This window comes from Electrophorus electricus, unplaced genomic scaffold (genome assembly GCF_041902795.1).
Source record: "Electrophorus electricus isolate QZ-2024a unplaced genomic scaffold, ASM4190279v1 Scaffold317, whole genome shotgun sequence".
Taxonomy (NCBI): domain Eukaryota; kingdom Metazoa; phylum Chordata; class Actinopteri; order Gymnotiformes; family Gymnotidae; genus Electrophorus; species Electrophorus electricus.
In genome coordinates this window covers 1-15000 of record NW_027658602.1, presented here as the reverse complement: position 1 = coordinate 15000, position 15000 = coordinate 1, and the positions used below count along the sequence as shown (strand labels likewise).

The window sequence follows — 15000 nt, the reverse complement described above, 5'->3', positions numbered from 1 at the left end:
AAGTCACACACTTAAAATTCACCTTCACTCCCTGAATGAGGCCGTTCATCAGGAACGTGTGCTGTGGGAATGTTTCATGTAAAACCTAAAGAAAAAAAAAACACGTATGTGTGTTGGCAAAGTGTAAACTACAATGTATGTAAGTAATGTGAGAGAGAAGGGAAGAGGAGGGTGAGACTTACAGTAAGCATTGGAGTTGTAAGCAGTCCCCAAGCAAAGAACTCAAGGAAGATGACAACAACTGCATGATAGACACTGGGCTTCCCAATTCCCTGCTGCATCTGAGACATGAACACCAATTATCAACAATTCAATGACAATTTGCATTACTCTGTAGGACTAAATACTCATATGCCATCTGTTTTGATAGTGAAATGATGACTTGTCTTTGGAGAACAGCTGTTGTGATTAACAACTGACAACCAAAGGTACTGCTGCAGTCTTGTCCCTAGCCTAACTGATCGAAAGCGCTGAAACGTTCAATCCTCAAAAAAGACTCATTTTTAGAAAATGGTCAAGGATTAGATACGTTAACGGTAAAGAACTTTGCATGCAAGTGAAAAATATTTATATGCCCGCAGTTTGAAATGTTATGACTTAAAACATAACGCCTGCTCAGCAAGAATGCAATGTCAACAGCATCACAGCCAACTTGTCTAGATAACTATGTCACGATGGGATGAAACGTAGCTAACTGGTTATTGTATGTATATTTAATTTTTAAATTGAATTCTTGATTTCATGAGGCAGTTGTTTCCCTGAAAACAAAAATAGCGCTCACACAGCAATGAGCTCATTGCTAACAGTGTGTTATGTAATACTGTGAACCCCTACCATGCTACTGCTGAAAGGACAGCGCATAATTAAAACATCCGTTATATTTTCGCCATCTTATTTTGAATGCCTTAAATAAATAACATTTTATTGAACATAACCGGACATCATCTGTAAATAAATCTTACAAGTGTCAGTTTTCTGACATACAGATAACCACCTAAGCTTGCCATTCTGAGCAAAGTTTCAAAATGGTGACCGGAGGGGGCTAGTTATCCAACCAGCTAGCTAGCGATCTAACGACATCCATTAACTTATGAATTGTAAACGTTCAAGTAATCACATGTTTATTCGTCAGTGCTTATAACAAGAATAAATAACATAGCTAGATATTATTTAAATATGTCCAAAATCTCCCAATACTTAACATGTCTACGCGTTAGCTAAGCTAGCTAGCTAGTATTTCCACGAGCTCAGCAACGGTAATAACGGATGAACGAGCAGCCGCACTGCTGCACGAGCCGACGATGTGGCGTTAGCTAACAGGCTAGCCAGCTACCTCAGCCCTACGTTATTAACTAACCTGGCTATTTAATCTATCAGTAACATCGGCAACACATCCTTGTAAGATTAAGAACCTGTTAAATTTGCTTACCGGGTTGTCATCGTTCATCATTATTCTCTTAACCAGCACGACACGGTTGGTCTGTTGAGGTTCTTTCCCCACCTGGGCCATCTCTTCACATCTTATATGAGCCACATAAAAACCATGTTGTGTGCATATCTTCGGTACTGCCGCTCCTTCCAGGATGACTCTTTGTTCAGCCCAGACAGGCTAATTAAAAATACAGATTTGTTACCGCTTCGGTAAATCACTTAAATAGAGGCTGTAAGTCGAGAAGGTTGAGGTAGCAATGAAGGTACAGTTTTAAATTCCGGATTATCACCCGGTAGACTGAGTCAAGATCTTTTCGGTGGTAACAGCGCACCCGTGCGACTGCAATAAACGGTCAACTATTGAGCAGCAGGCCAGAGATAGCGTGGGAGTTTTGTGAAGAGTTGCGTGAGCTAATCTATTCTTGTTCTGATTTTTTTCCCCCCATTTTAGAGTATGTTCCCAGGGTTATTCCAGATTAATGCCTGAAATCCTTCTGATGGGAGTTTAATTAAATCTGTGGGTAGGTGTAAATATTTAATATAAACAGACCCAAAAAATAAGATTACATTTTAAAATATTTTCCCCCTTTTTATAATTTTTTATACAGTGGAAGTTCACAGATGATGCTGACATACTGGCACATATTTGCAACTAGCATCTGTTATCAGGATTATTGCTATATCATCATGCATCAATGGGAATTTGCTTTTGCAACACTGGAAGATTATAGGGCAATAATTACTAGAGCAATTTCAAATGGTTGTGCAAATTAACTTTTTCCACCTGCTTGTGAGGTGACCGGAACAGCTTGTTTACCACTATCACTAAGCAACAGGTATTCTCATTTTACAGGCACACAAGAGATCTGTAAATGAATATGTTCCTATGAGCCACTGGGATGTCTATGACATGATGCATCCTTTTTGTTTTTTACTATTCAGACTACATTTTTAAAACAGTACATTGAGCAAAAAAGGATATAGGTTTAAGGGAATTCTCTTAGAACTCAAAATGGCACTAGCAAGTGGACATTGGGTTGAAAAGGAGATTGAAGGAGTGCCACCCAGTCCAAGGTGAGATAATATCTTTAAAGGAAAGTTTTGTTTTTAATTTAAAAATCTAATTTCCCCCTACCCCAAGCAGCTATGCTATGTTTGGTATTCAGTTTTTGCTTCTTTAGTTTTCCTCTGTAGCTACGAGGCTGCATTTCTGTAAAAGGTGCTTAGGCCCACTAAGTAGCATTTTGCAAAGTGCATTTCATCATCACACATTTCTCAAACAGGTCAAACGTGCTTGTGTTGTCTGTCAGTGTTTGACATGCTATTGTCTAACAGACATCACATAGCTAAAGATAGCCATGTTGAAGCTAGAATTTTGTTTGTACTTTGTTCATGTATACAAATAACATTAACCTCTGTCATACAGTGCAAGAAACCACATAAGCTATAAATGTATTTTTGACTATTGAGCAACTTGACATAAGGTGAGACAAATGTAAGATGACATGCAGTATGTTCTGTGTTACTTTGTGGGTATGAGCTTTTGTCAGTTAGTCATGTTAACCTCACAGTTTCTGAACAAAAATAAAGAAGTAAAGTTTGGACACAAACATTGAGCACCTTCAAACTGTTTTAGTAACACTTTGTTGTTTCAATAACACTAAACACACCTGCACATTAAACATTCCCATGTTTACATCCAGGCATGGGCACGCCATTGCATTGGCAGGAAACATTGCTTTCTTGTATGGAGGAGTGTCAACCATATACTCTGAGGCATGTAACACAGAACATCACTAATACATGTTATTACTTGAACACGTTTCAACATATGCATAACCATAACTATAATTGGTGAATTATATTTATTTGTATTCTCTTCAGGAAGCCAGATCTGTATATCTGAATGATTTTTACATGATTACAGGTAAACATTTGTGAATAAACAAATGTGACTGACCCTAGCAACTGCATTTTCATGTTTCAATTACTTGTTATTCAATATATAGCTTTCTTTTAAGATAAAGACAACAGAATAAATGGTGCACCTAATAAAAGCACAATTTAGTAGTCTGGGTGTGTACGAATGTCCACCAGATTAGTGGGACATGTGACAGGCAGAGACCTGGACCTAATGCATTTTGAACTGAAAATCACTCCCCATTTAGACTTTATATAAACATGAAGAAAAATAAATCAAAATAATTAGTTATTAACAGTGATTTTTTTTCTTTCTTTTTTTTTTTTTTTAAAGTTACTCCCACTCGAATAACTTGGGAGATGATGCCTCAGAATGGAGTTGTACCCACAGAAAGAGAGGGGCACACACTTTGGTAAACATAAAAACATTATGAGTGTACATGCCTTACCTGTGACAATGTTAAAGCTCAGGTTTGTTGTTTCTTCTTCACAGTGTTGTCAAAGGAAAACTGTACTTATTTGGAGGTTCCAGCCATCCTCAAGCAGAAGAATGTCTCCCAGGGGTTTATTGTTTTGACATTGGTGAGCAGCTTTGTGTCTTGACAATACTATCAGAAAAAGGGTACTGTAACAAAGCTGCATGCCAGGCATTAAGGTAGACCGTCTGATAAAAGACCTTTATTCTGTGGAGGTCATACATAAAACTACTGGTTAACCAATGTGTTGTCGCTAATATATCTTTATTAGGGTGTGTCTATGAAGGTTTCATTCATCCAAGACATTGAGTTGTCCAGTAGCAGTAAGTCAATTGTTAAAATTATATGATAGTCATATAAGACCAGTGGTGTAAATTGGTGTGAAACTGCTGAGGTAAAGATTTTAGGTAGGTGCTATAAGTGCCTTTTAACTGAATCCCTTTGTTAGTGCCTCCCAGTTTGGTTATATTCAAGATTCAGGATTTAGCCTCTTTTCTCAAAGAGACACCATAAATGCAAAGGTTTTTTTTTTTCCTTCACTCTGCACTTTGTGTTTGTTTGTTTGTTGTTGTCATTGATGAGAATGTTGTTTTGTTTAGAAAAAAACAGTACTTTATTCATAGCACAATCTGGATTGTAGGCATAATTTACATTTACAGCATAATATTACTGTTTACATGTTTTAATATAACACTGGGCCTTCTCATACTCAGTGACACTGAGATGGGAGCAGCTGAAGACTGGTGGTGTAGCTTTGAAGTCTCTGAGACACAGCTCAGCAGCCTTGGGGGATAATATATATGTGTATGGAGGAATTCTGGATGGAAGACCTACAGACAATCTCATGATGTTCAACACAGGTCAGTAAAATAGACAGTTGTGTGTTTGGAATGCATAAGCTCCTCATCAGATAGAGATAAAGGGGTAGCCTACACAGGTTGACATGAATGCAGGTTAGCTCAAGCCTTAGTACAGTATATAGGATTAATGCAGTATACTTCAGTATAATTGCATTACAAAGAAGATGATCCTTTGGGAAGTTAGAGTTAGTGATGTTCTCAATATGTCCAAAGTTTTGCAAAATCTTTTTATTTAGTGTCAATGATTTGGACACCTATCAAAGCAACTGGAGCCCTACCATCTGCAAGGTAAAATCCCAAAGACAGCAGCTACGGTTCATAGACTCCAAGTTTTGAGCCAGACTGTATATCCTCTGTTAAAGGTAATCTGCATATGTTGAGTTTGTTTAGGTACATTATAATTCAAATCAGATTTATTAGCTACTTTGCAGTGCAATGTCCCACACTGGACACATTGGGTAATCAGTTCATTGGTACAGTGTGTGCAAGCCGTTGTCATGGCGTCCTGGCAGTGAGGATCATTTACTTAGTGACCTCATGTGAAAATGTAATCGGGGACCATCCATTTTCCATTCTGCCTCTATTTCTTGACTTTGGCTCAGAATTAGGGTCATCATTCCAGACACCACCATGCTGTCCCACTGCACTCCACAGTGTTTCCTTCCCATGTCACTATGAACATCTCTTTCGTAGATATAACCACACATGTGCTGTCGTCAATGAGCAGATCTTCTTGTTTGGTGGATGTGGAGGCGATGGGTCCTACCAACAAGACATTCACATTCTAAATACAGGTAAAATACAAGAAGTGAATGATTTGCCAGAGGTGCCATTCTTCTAACATCACAGACTTATTCTACATTAAAGTGTAAGGGAAGAGATTGATGTATGAAATGGCTCACTGATCATGTCCATATCAATAAACACTGGGAATTTGCTCAGTTCCAGACCAGATGCTTCCTGAATCTGTGGTACTTGACTTGACGCACTATGCTCTTCCATAGAGACCCTCAATTGGCAGAAATGTGATGTTAAGGGCGAGTCCCCCCTCTCCTGTGCTGGTCAGTCATTTACGGCTCACCATGACAAGGTCTGGAATATGGTCCATTCCCCTGTAAACCGCAAAAAAACTCGGCTCACATCAGGGTCGTGACCGTTGTCCTCATTTGCCTTTAATGATGGAAGTTAGTGATGCAACATACATATGCTGTTTGTTTAACATAGGATATTTACTTGTTTGGAGGGGCAGTCACCAGCACTGATGGAACTGTCTTTTCAAGCAATGAAATTCACAAGCTAAGCATTGGTAAGGCTCTGGAGATGTGCACTTAACTGTTGTGTTCAATGCTAACTGAGCAGTTGCCAAAGTGACTTCATTGGTCCGCCCTGTCTCATGCTCCCCCCAGCAAAGATGAAATGGAAGGTACCCTTGTATGTGGGAATTCCCCCATCAAGGCGCCATGGTCACACAGCCTTCATTCTTCACAGTCATGTAAGTTTTTTCACATGCATTTTTGAGTGTGTTGCAAAGCATGTATTAAACTTAAGTCAGAGGCACTTAGACCACCCACGATGTCAGAGTTCATAGGTGTTCATTCCAATCTGGCACAACAAAACCTGATTTAACTTATCGAGTACACCTCATTGAAAAAGAAAGATAGCTAATTAGATTGCATTGTACAGGGCTTAAAATAATACCCACAGGCTTGGCAGTCAGTGGATATTGTTGAATACAGCTGTCTTATTTTTCTTTTATAGATGTATGTGTTTGGAGGAAAAAATGAAGAACAGGAATTCAACGATTTGAAGATAATGAAATTAATCAATCCATCAGAGAGACAGCCAGGTAAGAGGCAATCACTATGCTACTGGCCAAACAGGAAATATCTGGCATCATTGTTGATTTCTTTATTCACATTTATTATATAGTCATGAAGGAGATTCTGTCTGAATTTGGACTTCAGGGAGTCAGTAATGGGTAGGCGACTTTTCAAAATCAAACCATACAGTTCAAACCATATAAATTGCTTTATCTGCTTTAGATTCATTACAAACCTTTAATGGCATCATGATAGTCATTAGAAGTAGCATGATGTCATTATCTGGAAGTGAAACCATAATCCTTCTTTTTTATGCAAATATGATCATGAAGATCTAGTTTCATTCTTAGTTTCATGTGGAAGCTCTCTTCTGTTATATAAATTGAATACACGTGTGCATTTTTTTAGCTTTGTGCCAACAAAAGTTCCCAACGTGAAGTATGAACTGAGTGAGCCTCCATTAACCATGAGGACAGAGAAATCAGAGTCAACACAGGTGACTACAGCTGTGATTGCTTGTAATAAGGAACTAGATAATGGTTTCTTATTACACCCCGATCAGCCACAACATTAAAACCATAAATGAAGTGAATAACATTAATTATCTCATTACAGTTGTATTTGTCAGGGGGCAGCAATCAAGAACAATCAGTTCTAATAGTTGATGTGTTGGACGCATAAAAAAAATGTGCAAGTGAAAGGATCTGAGAGACTTTGACAAGGGCCAAATTGTGATGGGTAGACAACGGAGCACCTCCAAAACAGCAGGTCTTTTGGGGTGTTCCTGATGTGCAGTGGTTAGTAACTACCAAAAGTGGTCCAAGGAAGGACAACTAGTGAACCTGCGACAGGGTGTGGGATGCCCAAGGCTCAAATTGCTGAAAAGGTTAATGCTGGCTATGATAGAAAGGTGTCATAACACACAATGCATCACAGCTTGTTGCACCGGGCATAGTTCCCATGCTGACCCATGTCCACTGTCAAAAGTGCCTACAATGAGCACATGAGAATCAAAGATGGACCATGAAACAATGGGAAAAGGTGGCCTGGTCTGATGAAATATGCTTTCTTTTATAACATTTGAGTGCCTGTGTGCATGTGTCACTTACCTGGGGAAGAGATGGTACCAGGATGTACTATGGGAAGAAGGCAAGGCAGCAGAGGCAGTTGGCATTGTTCTGCTGGGGCTGTTCTGCTGGGAAACCATGGATCTTGACATTCATGTGAATGTTGCTTTGATACATACAACCTACTTAAACATTGTTGCAGACCAAGTACATTCCTTCATGGCAATGGAATTCACTAAGGGCAGTGGCCTCTTTCAGCAGAATAATATGCCTTGTCACACTGCAAAAACTGTTCAGGAATAGTTTGAGGAACATGTCAAAGAGTTCAAGGTGTTGACTTGGCCTCCAAAATATCCAAATCACAATCCGATTGAGCATCTATGGGATGTGCTGGAAAAACAATTCTGATCCATGGAGGCCTCCATCGAGGAACTTACAGGACTTAAAGGATCTGCTGCTAACACCTTGGTACCAGATACCAGTTGACACCTTCAGAGGTCTTGCGGAGTCCATGCTGCTTTGATGGGTCAGAGCTGCTTTGGGTGGGGACCTACACAATCTACACAAGCACAAAAGCAAGTAGTTTTAATGTCATGACTGATCAGTGTGTGTATATGGGAGTCTGAAAGTGCTTTTCCTTGGTCTGCGCTCTTTACAGTATAATCTTAATTGCATCCTGAGCAGTATCAGCAATATTTTGATTTTGTCTCCATCAGGAAGACCAATTGAACATATTTTAAAACCAGTGCTTTGCATTGTCTAGATCACAGCTTTTCGGGATTTCACCATGGTTCGTGATGAGGCCGTGAACATGATCCAGAAAGCTTTTACAATTTTAGATGAGGAATTCCGAAAACTAGACAGGTACTGAATCAGATACAAATACACTGGGTGGATGACAAACTCAAGAAAAATAAATGAGACAGTTAATAGATTAGTAAGTATTTGGTGAGGAGACAAACTTAGTGAAATGTGAGATTTTCCTAAAAGGTTCATCCGTGTGCCAAACTACAAGTGAAGTAATATCTAGCAACTTGCAGATATTTTTTTTTTTGCTAATAAACTTTTTTTTTGTTTGGTTTTGTTTGTTTTCTTCTCTGGAAATAGGGAAAGGTTAGAGCTTTCACAAGCAGGAAAAGCACTGCAGTGTGAAAGACAGGCTTACGATGAATCTCACCAGAGGCAGACACAGGTGTGCTGTATTAATTTGTGTTCATCTGTGTAACTACGTACCTGAAACAACTTTACTTCTAATTATCCTGAACAAATAATTTTTACTTGATTAGCATTTTTCTCTCAAAACATACATTTTATATTTCGTATATTTTATATTTTGTTTATGTTGTCTTAATACAGTGGATGAAGGAAGTTGGGCTTGTGGTTCTTGTTGAACAGGAACTTCAGGAAATGCTGGAGAGGCACAAAGCTCAGAATGAGGCCTGGCTTCAAGCTCGAGCAGAGGAAAACGACAAGGAGAGGAAGGAGCTGTGTAAACTCAGGGTGTGTGACCACAAACAGTTCCTCAGTATACACTCAGGCCATGTTTCACAGGAGGGTTACTATTTATATGTTCCAACGTCTCACTAGGCAGACACATCTCTGCCCCAGTGAATATCCTACACCATACTTTGCTGAACCTCATACTTAACTAATTATCAATCATTTGTCAACAAAAGAATAAGAATGATGATAAATGGTGCAATGTACCAGTTCAAAAATAGTTTTAGCTAATATTCATTCTAATAAAGAATACCATAAACCAGTGACTGTGGTCAGGGGTCAATGTTCCTTATAGGAGGAAGTGCTTCATGAGCAGGAGAAGCTGAAAGAAGAGCAATGTAACATCCAAAAACGCAGTGAGCACCTCCTGTCCATTATGCAGCAGTTCAAAGGCATGTGAAGACACTGTCTCCATGGCAACCGAAGGAGAGGGGCCGAGTTTTGTTTTCCGTTGCACTTCTTTACTGTCATTTTTGTGTGTTTAGTTCTCATTCTGCATTTTAATCACAGTAGACATGCATGCACACACGGATCTTATATTTGCATAATTACTATTAGTTTTGTTGAACAGTAAATTTGCCTTATGTAACCAAACAAAAGTAGTCTGACAGTGTGTGTGTACTTCTGGCTGTACTGATGTGGAAACTACCTTTAAACCTCAGGATCCCCACACCCCAAAAAAATAAATGTAAAAATTTTTAATAAAAACCACATGGAAGAGGACATTGCTAATCAGTCAATCTCCCAAAGCTACATTATTGTACATTTAGTCTTCCATATATTTTTTCTTTGATCAAATCTTTTTATAAACACATAATAAAAACTGATCCTGCTAATAAATACATTTGTGGGGGGAAAAAAAAAAACAGTTCATGTTCCACAGTCACAAATAACCTTCAGGCAATTTCTTCAGGCATATTTTTTTGTGTGTTTAAGTATTAATAAATGGAATGATAAACCTGGTTCTATGAAATTAAAGATGATGTATTACCGTCAATGAACATGTTATGCTGTTGTTTTTGTTAGTTAGTGGATGTTTTCTAATTTTTTGTCTTGTCCAATCTGGGTGCAACGTTCTGTTACTAGTATGATCATTCATTTAAAATGTGTCACTTTATCTTTAGAAACATTTTCTACTGACTACAAATTTGCTACAAAATGGACTGTCAGAGAATTCTTCACAGTGACAACAGCATTCTATCTATATATATTATCCTGTTAGCTGGTTGAGACTGAATAAACACACACACATTCTCCAAGTTTTAACAAAGGGATTATCTCTATTTCGTAAACTACAGTAAATATACATGATAAGCTACTCAGCGATATATCTATTTGTTTACTTATTTATTTATGTAAACAGAATTATGAGCTGCCACAGAATATGACTGAAATCAGACAATAAGGGTTGGGGGGGGTGGCACCCCCTTCCCTGCTCCCCTGTCGCAGTGTCTGCGCAAGCACATGCGATTGTGCCCTCAAGTTTAGAGCAGAGGGGGGAAAAGATGGAAAATGTACAGCGTCTCACTATTTCGCAGGAAGGCTTGGTTTATTGCGCCAGACCTCTCCGACAGCGTAGCACTATTTAGCCGAGAGAAGGGGAGGGGAAGGCTCGGCCGCAGTTGGGGCCGCCTATGCTCATCAAACGGTGGCTGATTGAGGAGACGGGGGAGAGCAGGAGAGGAATTTTCCCCGTAGCTTTCTGTAAAAATTTGCAATAAAAAAAAGGGGTAAGCTGACAAAAACGTCCAACGTGCAGGTGTTTTGGTGCTTGCGTGAGAAGCGCGGAGCAGGCTGCTGGCGAGAGAAGGGGTTTTCAGGCGTGCAGTGGTGGTCTGAAGGCTTGATCCAGACGTTCGTGTTTTCATTTGAAATGTGTTTCTTGTCAGGCAGGGTACAGTCCCTCCTTTGTTCGGCTGCGACCGCTTCTCTGCTCTCCTCTGCTGCGGGGATTGTAAATAATAGTGAGGCAACATGGCTGACACGGCTGGTTAGGTAGGATAGCTGGCTAGCGTCTGTGATTTTTTTTTTTTATTATTATTATTATTATTATTAGCTAGACATGTTGGCTTATGCAGTTTATCGACGCCATTTAGCTGTTTCAAATGTGGGTAACAGTATTTTGGGGGTCCCCCTACAATGACTACAGCCTCCGCAGACGACAAGGTTAGGTAAGGTAGTCGTTGCTGCATAGTTAGCTTAGCTAGCCGCTCGTTTGACGAATGTTTGGTATTAAACGGTTGCTAGCCCACGTTAGCTTAGAAAGCCAGACAGGTGATTTTAAACACTTGTAATAATTATGACATTTATTGTATGCGTCTTTGTCAAAGAAGACAACTCCTCTGCACACACTGGTTCTACCACAACGAACTTTCATAGCGGAATTATTTAAATGTATTTCGTTCATGTGAATTAGCTAAGGTTAGCTAACGCTAGCTAGCTAGTAATCCAAATTGAATTTTTCCTCCGTCGGTCGTCTTCTAGGACACTACATTTATAAAAACTTTCTCTGTAACAAGTTGCCAGTTTACCTCTTGTGTAAATTAAACTGAGGCAAATGTTGGGCCGCAGACGTTTTATGAGACGGTAAAGTAACTTGTCAACTTTAATGCTCTCTATTAGCCACGTTTGCCTTTTGCGGGCAACACTGAAACGCAATCCGGCCAACTGATCTTACTGCATTGTTGAACGCTTTCGCCAAATTGAAATTTAAGGTGAGCGCCTCTTCGTTCTTGGATGGCTACAGTCAGAAACACCGGCCTGAAACACTGGGTCAGATTGCACCCTGAAACCATTGCATACGACGGGATGAATCATTCGTAGGAAACCATGTTTCGCTCCAAGGGGGCGGGGGAGCCGCGCCAGTTAATTAGTGTCTCACGACGGTCCGCTGAGCGTTTTGTAGGGCACCTCTACAGGATTAATTGATCAATTACGGCAGCAGCGCAGGTTTACGCAGGCCCTGTCCACGTCTAGCATGTACAGGAAACATGTGGCCTTCTCAGAAACCATGATTTTTTAATTTTTTTATTTTTTTATTTATTGGATTTCTTTACTGTGATTTAACGTAATGCAACGTAGTAATTTAATATATAATCAAAAGATTGGGTATATATATATATATATATATATATATATATATATATATATATATATATATATATCTCTTCAAGTGGATTGGCTTTTATGAACTGTTAAACCACAGGCCAGTCGTTAGCGATTATGTCATGGAGTCCATTGAAGGAAATAACGACTGAAGCCATTGAAAGTGTACAAATGTTCTTGTAGATAACTGATGGTGGGTGATGGTGAACAGCTTGTATCCCATTTCCATAGATGTCTAAGCCTGAATCTGCTGCCATCAGATTGTATAAACAAAGCCTTCATCTGAAAGTTTTAAAGTTTGATTTACTGATCTTATTCCAGCATTAAGACCCTGACTATTCGCATTCTTGCTCTATGAACATTACGTAATGCATTAATGTGAGTGTGTTGTTACTGATCAATTAGCCATAGCCATTAGCAGCATAATTACATGCAGACTTGGTTTTGTTCGGGAAAGGAAATGAGTAGAAACAAATGTACGAGATGTATGCGGCTGTTTTTAGTTTATCTGCAGATCGGAGTTTGGGAATCCTGTGGTAAAGCATTTCTGATGGATATTTTGCCTGATTACTGATACTTTGCATTGCCAGTCATGGTTCTTTGGAAACTACTGCACAACTGTGGTCAGTAGTGCCAGTGACATTTTGACATGCTTTTCAGAGAGCTAAAGACAGCTGACACTGAGGCTCGGGTCATAATCCTGCATATTGTGTGCATTTTCAGTCTTGTCTGTGAAATGTGTTCTTTTATCTTGAGCAAATTGGCTTAGTGAAAATATTCTTTCCAGACCCTAATGCAGTTTTATTTCTCTGACAGGACATTTTGCTGATGGGATGTACTCTGTACTAATGTTATCTCTCCCCATCAGAACAGAAGTCCTCTGTCTCAGACTGGTCATTCTATAATTCTTAAGGTTTAATGGTTTGAGCACTGTTGGTTGCTCACGGTAACTTGTAACGCAAAATCTTAACCAGCTGTACTTGATATGACATTCAGAATTGATGACCTGGAAAAACAAACTACATGGCCACCATTTTATGTTTTTGTCTATGTTGTGTGATTTTGTAACAAGGTAACACTGCACTAGCAATGAACTAGAATGATCCTGTAGAATCATGTAGAATGATCCTGATGTGTTACGTAATGCCCCCAATTTAGCTGACTAAATAATGTATGTGTCATGTCGATGCTTGTCTGATCCAATTACTGAGTAACTCTGAATGTTTGTGGCCACCATGTAGAGAGAGAGAGAGAGAAGGCTTTCTAATCAGTAAGACTAAAAAACAGCACTGTAAGGGATTTCTTAATCCCATTTTCATCACATATGTCAGTTCATGGTAAGATGCACACATAAGCAGCATATGTTTCACTAAGTTTAAAACTGCTAGTGGTTGCCTGTGTGTTTTGGAAGTGAAATAGTACCATTGATTTTCACAGTTAATTCTGTCAGATTATTATGTGAATTGTTAAAGAATATTTTAACATCCAAAGGTTTAAACATGAAACTATCATTTACGTGTTAGTTTGATGGCTATCTTGCAAGCTTTAACAAATTAAGTTACTTGTGGCCTTATGCCTGGGTCTGAGGAAGTATGATTTACACCCTGTCCGTGAAAATCAGCTTTCAAGGTACACTGCATGTGTTGATCAATGTTCAAGTTCTATATGCAGTCTACTTGAAGTAATGGTTTAAAGCTTAGCAACACGTCCCTGTGCACAACATTCAAGTTAGCACACGGTTGTAAAATAGTCCCAGGCAAGATATTAGATTACATTTGATTCTGTTATTAAACAATCTTAGCATAACTACTTTGCTTATTCTGTGTACAGTGGACATATTTGGAATGTGATTTCAGCAGCACATCTAACTTTAGAAGTGCAAACACAAACATACTGTGAAATGTACAGAACATGTTCCTTTGAGCATTATGGGTGAAAGATTTAGATGAATTGAACTGATTCAGAAGGGGACTAGTTTGATTTGGTGGGTCTTGCTAAGTACATTTAGTTATCAAGTTCATTTCCTTTTGAAATAAGTTTTATTTCAGTGTTGAGGATAAAATAAATGTTCCTTTTTGTGTGTGTGTTTTGTTTTCCTCACAGGTTTTTGAAGCCCTTCCCCAAAAGTAAGAGCCTGGATAGCCATCTGCTGGCCAAGCCCTGGATGGGCTTCTGATGATCCAGTCGTCCTCTCCAAACCAAGAATCGCACATTCCACTCTGCTAGGGTTAAACCCTTGGAATATATGACAGCACTTTCCCACACTGTAATCTGGCCCCCTTTAGTTTGAACCTACCCTCCTCATTTTACTCTTTTGTTCATCAGAGGGGTTACAATTGATATTTTCACCCTAGTCCGGCAGCGGGGCTGCTCCCCTACATCCAGATGAATGAAGACCCCATTCGGGAAGAACGCGGGCCAGAGAGCCAGAGCTGATGCGGGTAAAAGTGTTTCTGGTTTGGTTTGTCATTCTGCTCATTGGGGAACTTTTTTCTGTGAAATTTGTATTTTTCTGTGATTCTGTTATTTAAGGACATGCTGGTGTCTCTGCAAATATGATGAAGAAAAAGAATTCACACAAGTAAGTTTCTAATACTAAACAATAAACATACTGCAACTTTGAGCAATTTTATTAAATATTTATTTTACTACTGCAGTATGGGTTTTGACGAGTGATCTTTATAGGGGTGTGTGTATGAGAGTGCAAACATTTTGATACACTATTAAAGTAACTTATGCCTTACGTTGTCATTGACAAGTTTAAGGAATCCAGTCAGCTATTTTTGCAGCCAAACAAATTTCCCCGTATCAGGGTGGCTTT

General features: G+C 39.1%; 2 protein-coding genes across 4 annotated transcripts in view; one reads left to right on the top strand and one right to left on the bottom strand.

The window, feature by feature from the left end:
* LOC113573316 (solute carrier family 71 member 2a) overlaps window positions 1-1760 on the bottom strand; it is an 8505-nt gene extending 6745 nt beyond the window's left edge. The window contains exons 1-3 of one of the 2 annotated variants that reach the window (XM_081709172.1): window positions 1430-1760; window positions 183-281; window positions 23-85 (exon numbers count right to left, since the gene is read on the bottom strand). In XM_081709172.1, coding sequence (XP_081565298.1) covers window positions 23-85; window positions 183-281; window positions 1430-1510 — 243 coding nt within the window. In that variant the 5' untranslated portion in view covers window positions 1511-1760. The remainder of the gene's footprint in view (window positions 1-22; window positions 86-182; window positions 282-1429) is intronic. The other variant, XM_027003503.3, reaches the window with a different exon arrangement.
* Window positions 1761-2303: 543 nt separating this feature from the next.
* On the top strand, window positions 2304-14989 carry zmp:0000001301 (uncharacterized). 2 transcript variants are annotated; one of them, XM_081709173.1, is made up of 21 exons: window positions 2304-2505; window positions 3135-3207; window positions 3316-3358; window positions 3686-3764; window positions 3845-3933; window positions 4541-4687; window positions 4924-4975; window positions 5381-5481; window positions 5692-5777; window positions 5912-5993; window positions 6094-6179; window positions 6446-6533; window positions 6617-6665; window positions 6916-7003; window positions 8338-8438; window positions 8682-8766; window positions 8970-9074; window positions 9370-10804; window positions 14283-14445; window positions 14534-14620; window positions 14712-14989. In XM_081709173.1, the coding sequence occupies exons 1-18, from the start codon at window positions 2444-2446 to the stop codon at window positions 9472-9474; spliced, it is 1521 nt and encodes a 506-aa protein (XP_081565299.1). In that variant the 5' UTR covers window positions 2304-2443; the 3' UTR covers window positions 9475-10804; window positions 14283-14445; window positions 14534-14620; window positions 14712-14989. The 2 variants fall into 2 exon arrangements, with proteins under 2 accessions (XP_081565299.1, XP_026859229.2); XM_027003428.3 differs by having other exon boundaries at window positions 14283-14620.
* Window positions 14990-15000: the final 11 nt, after the last annotated feature.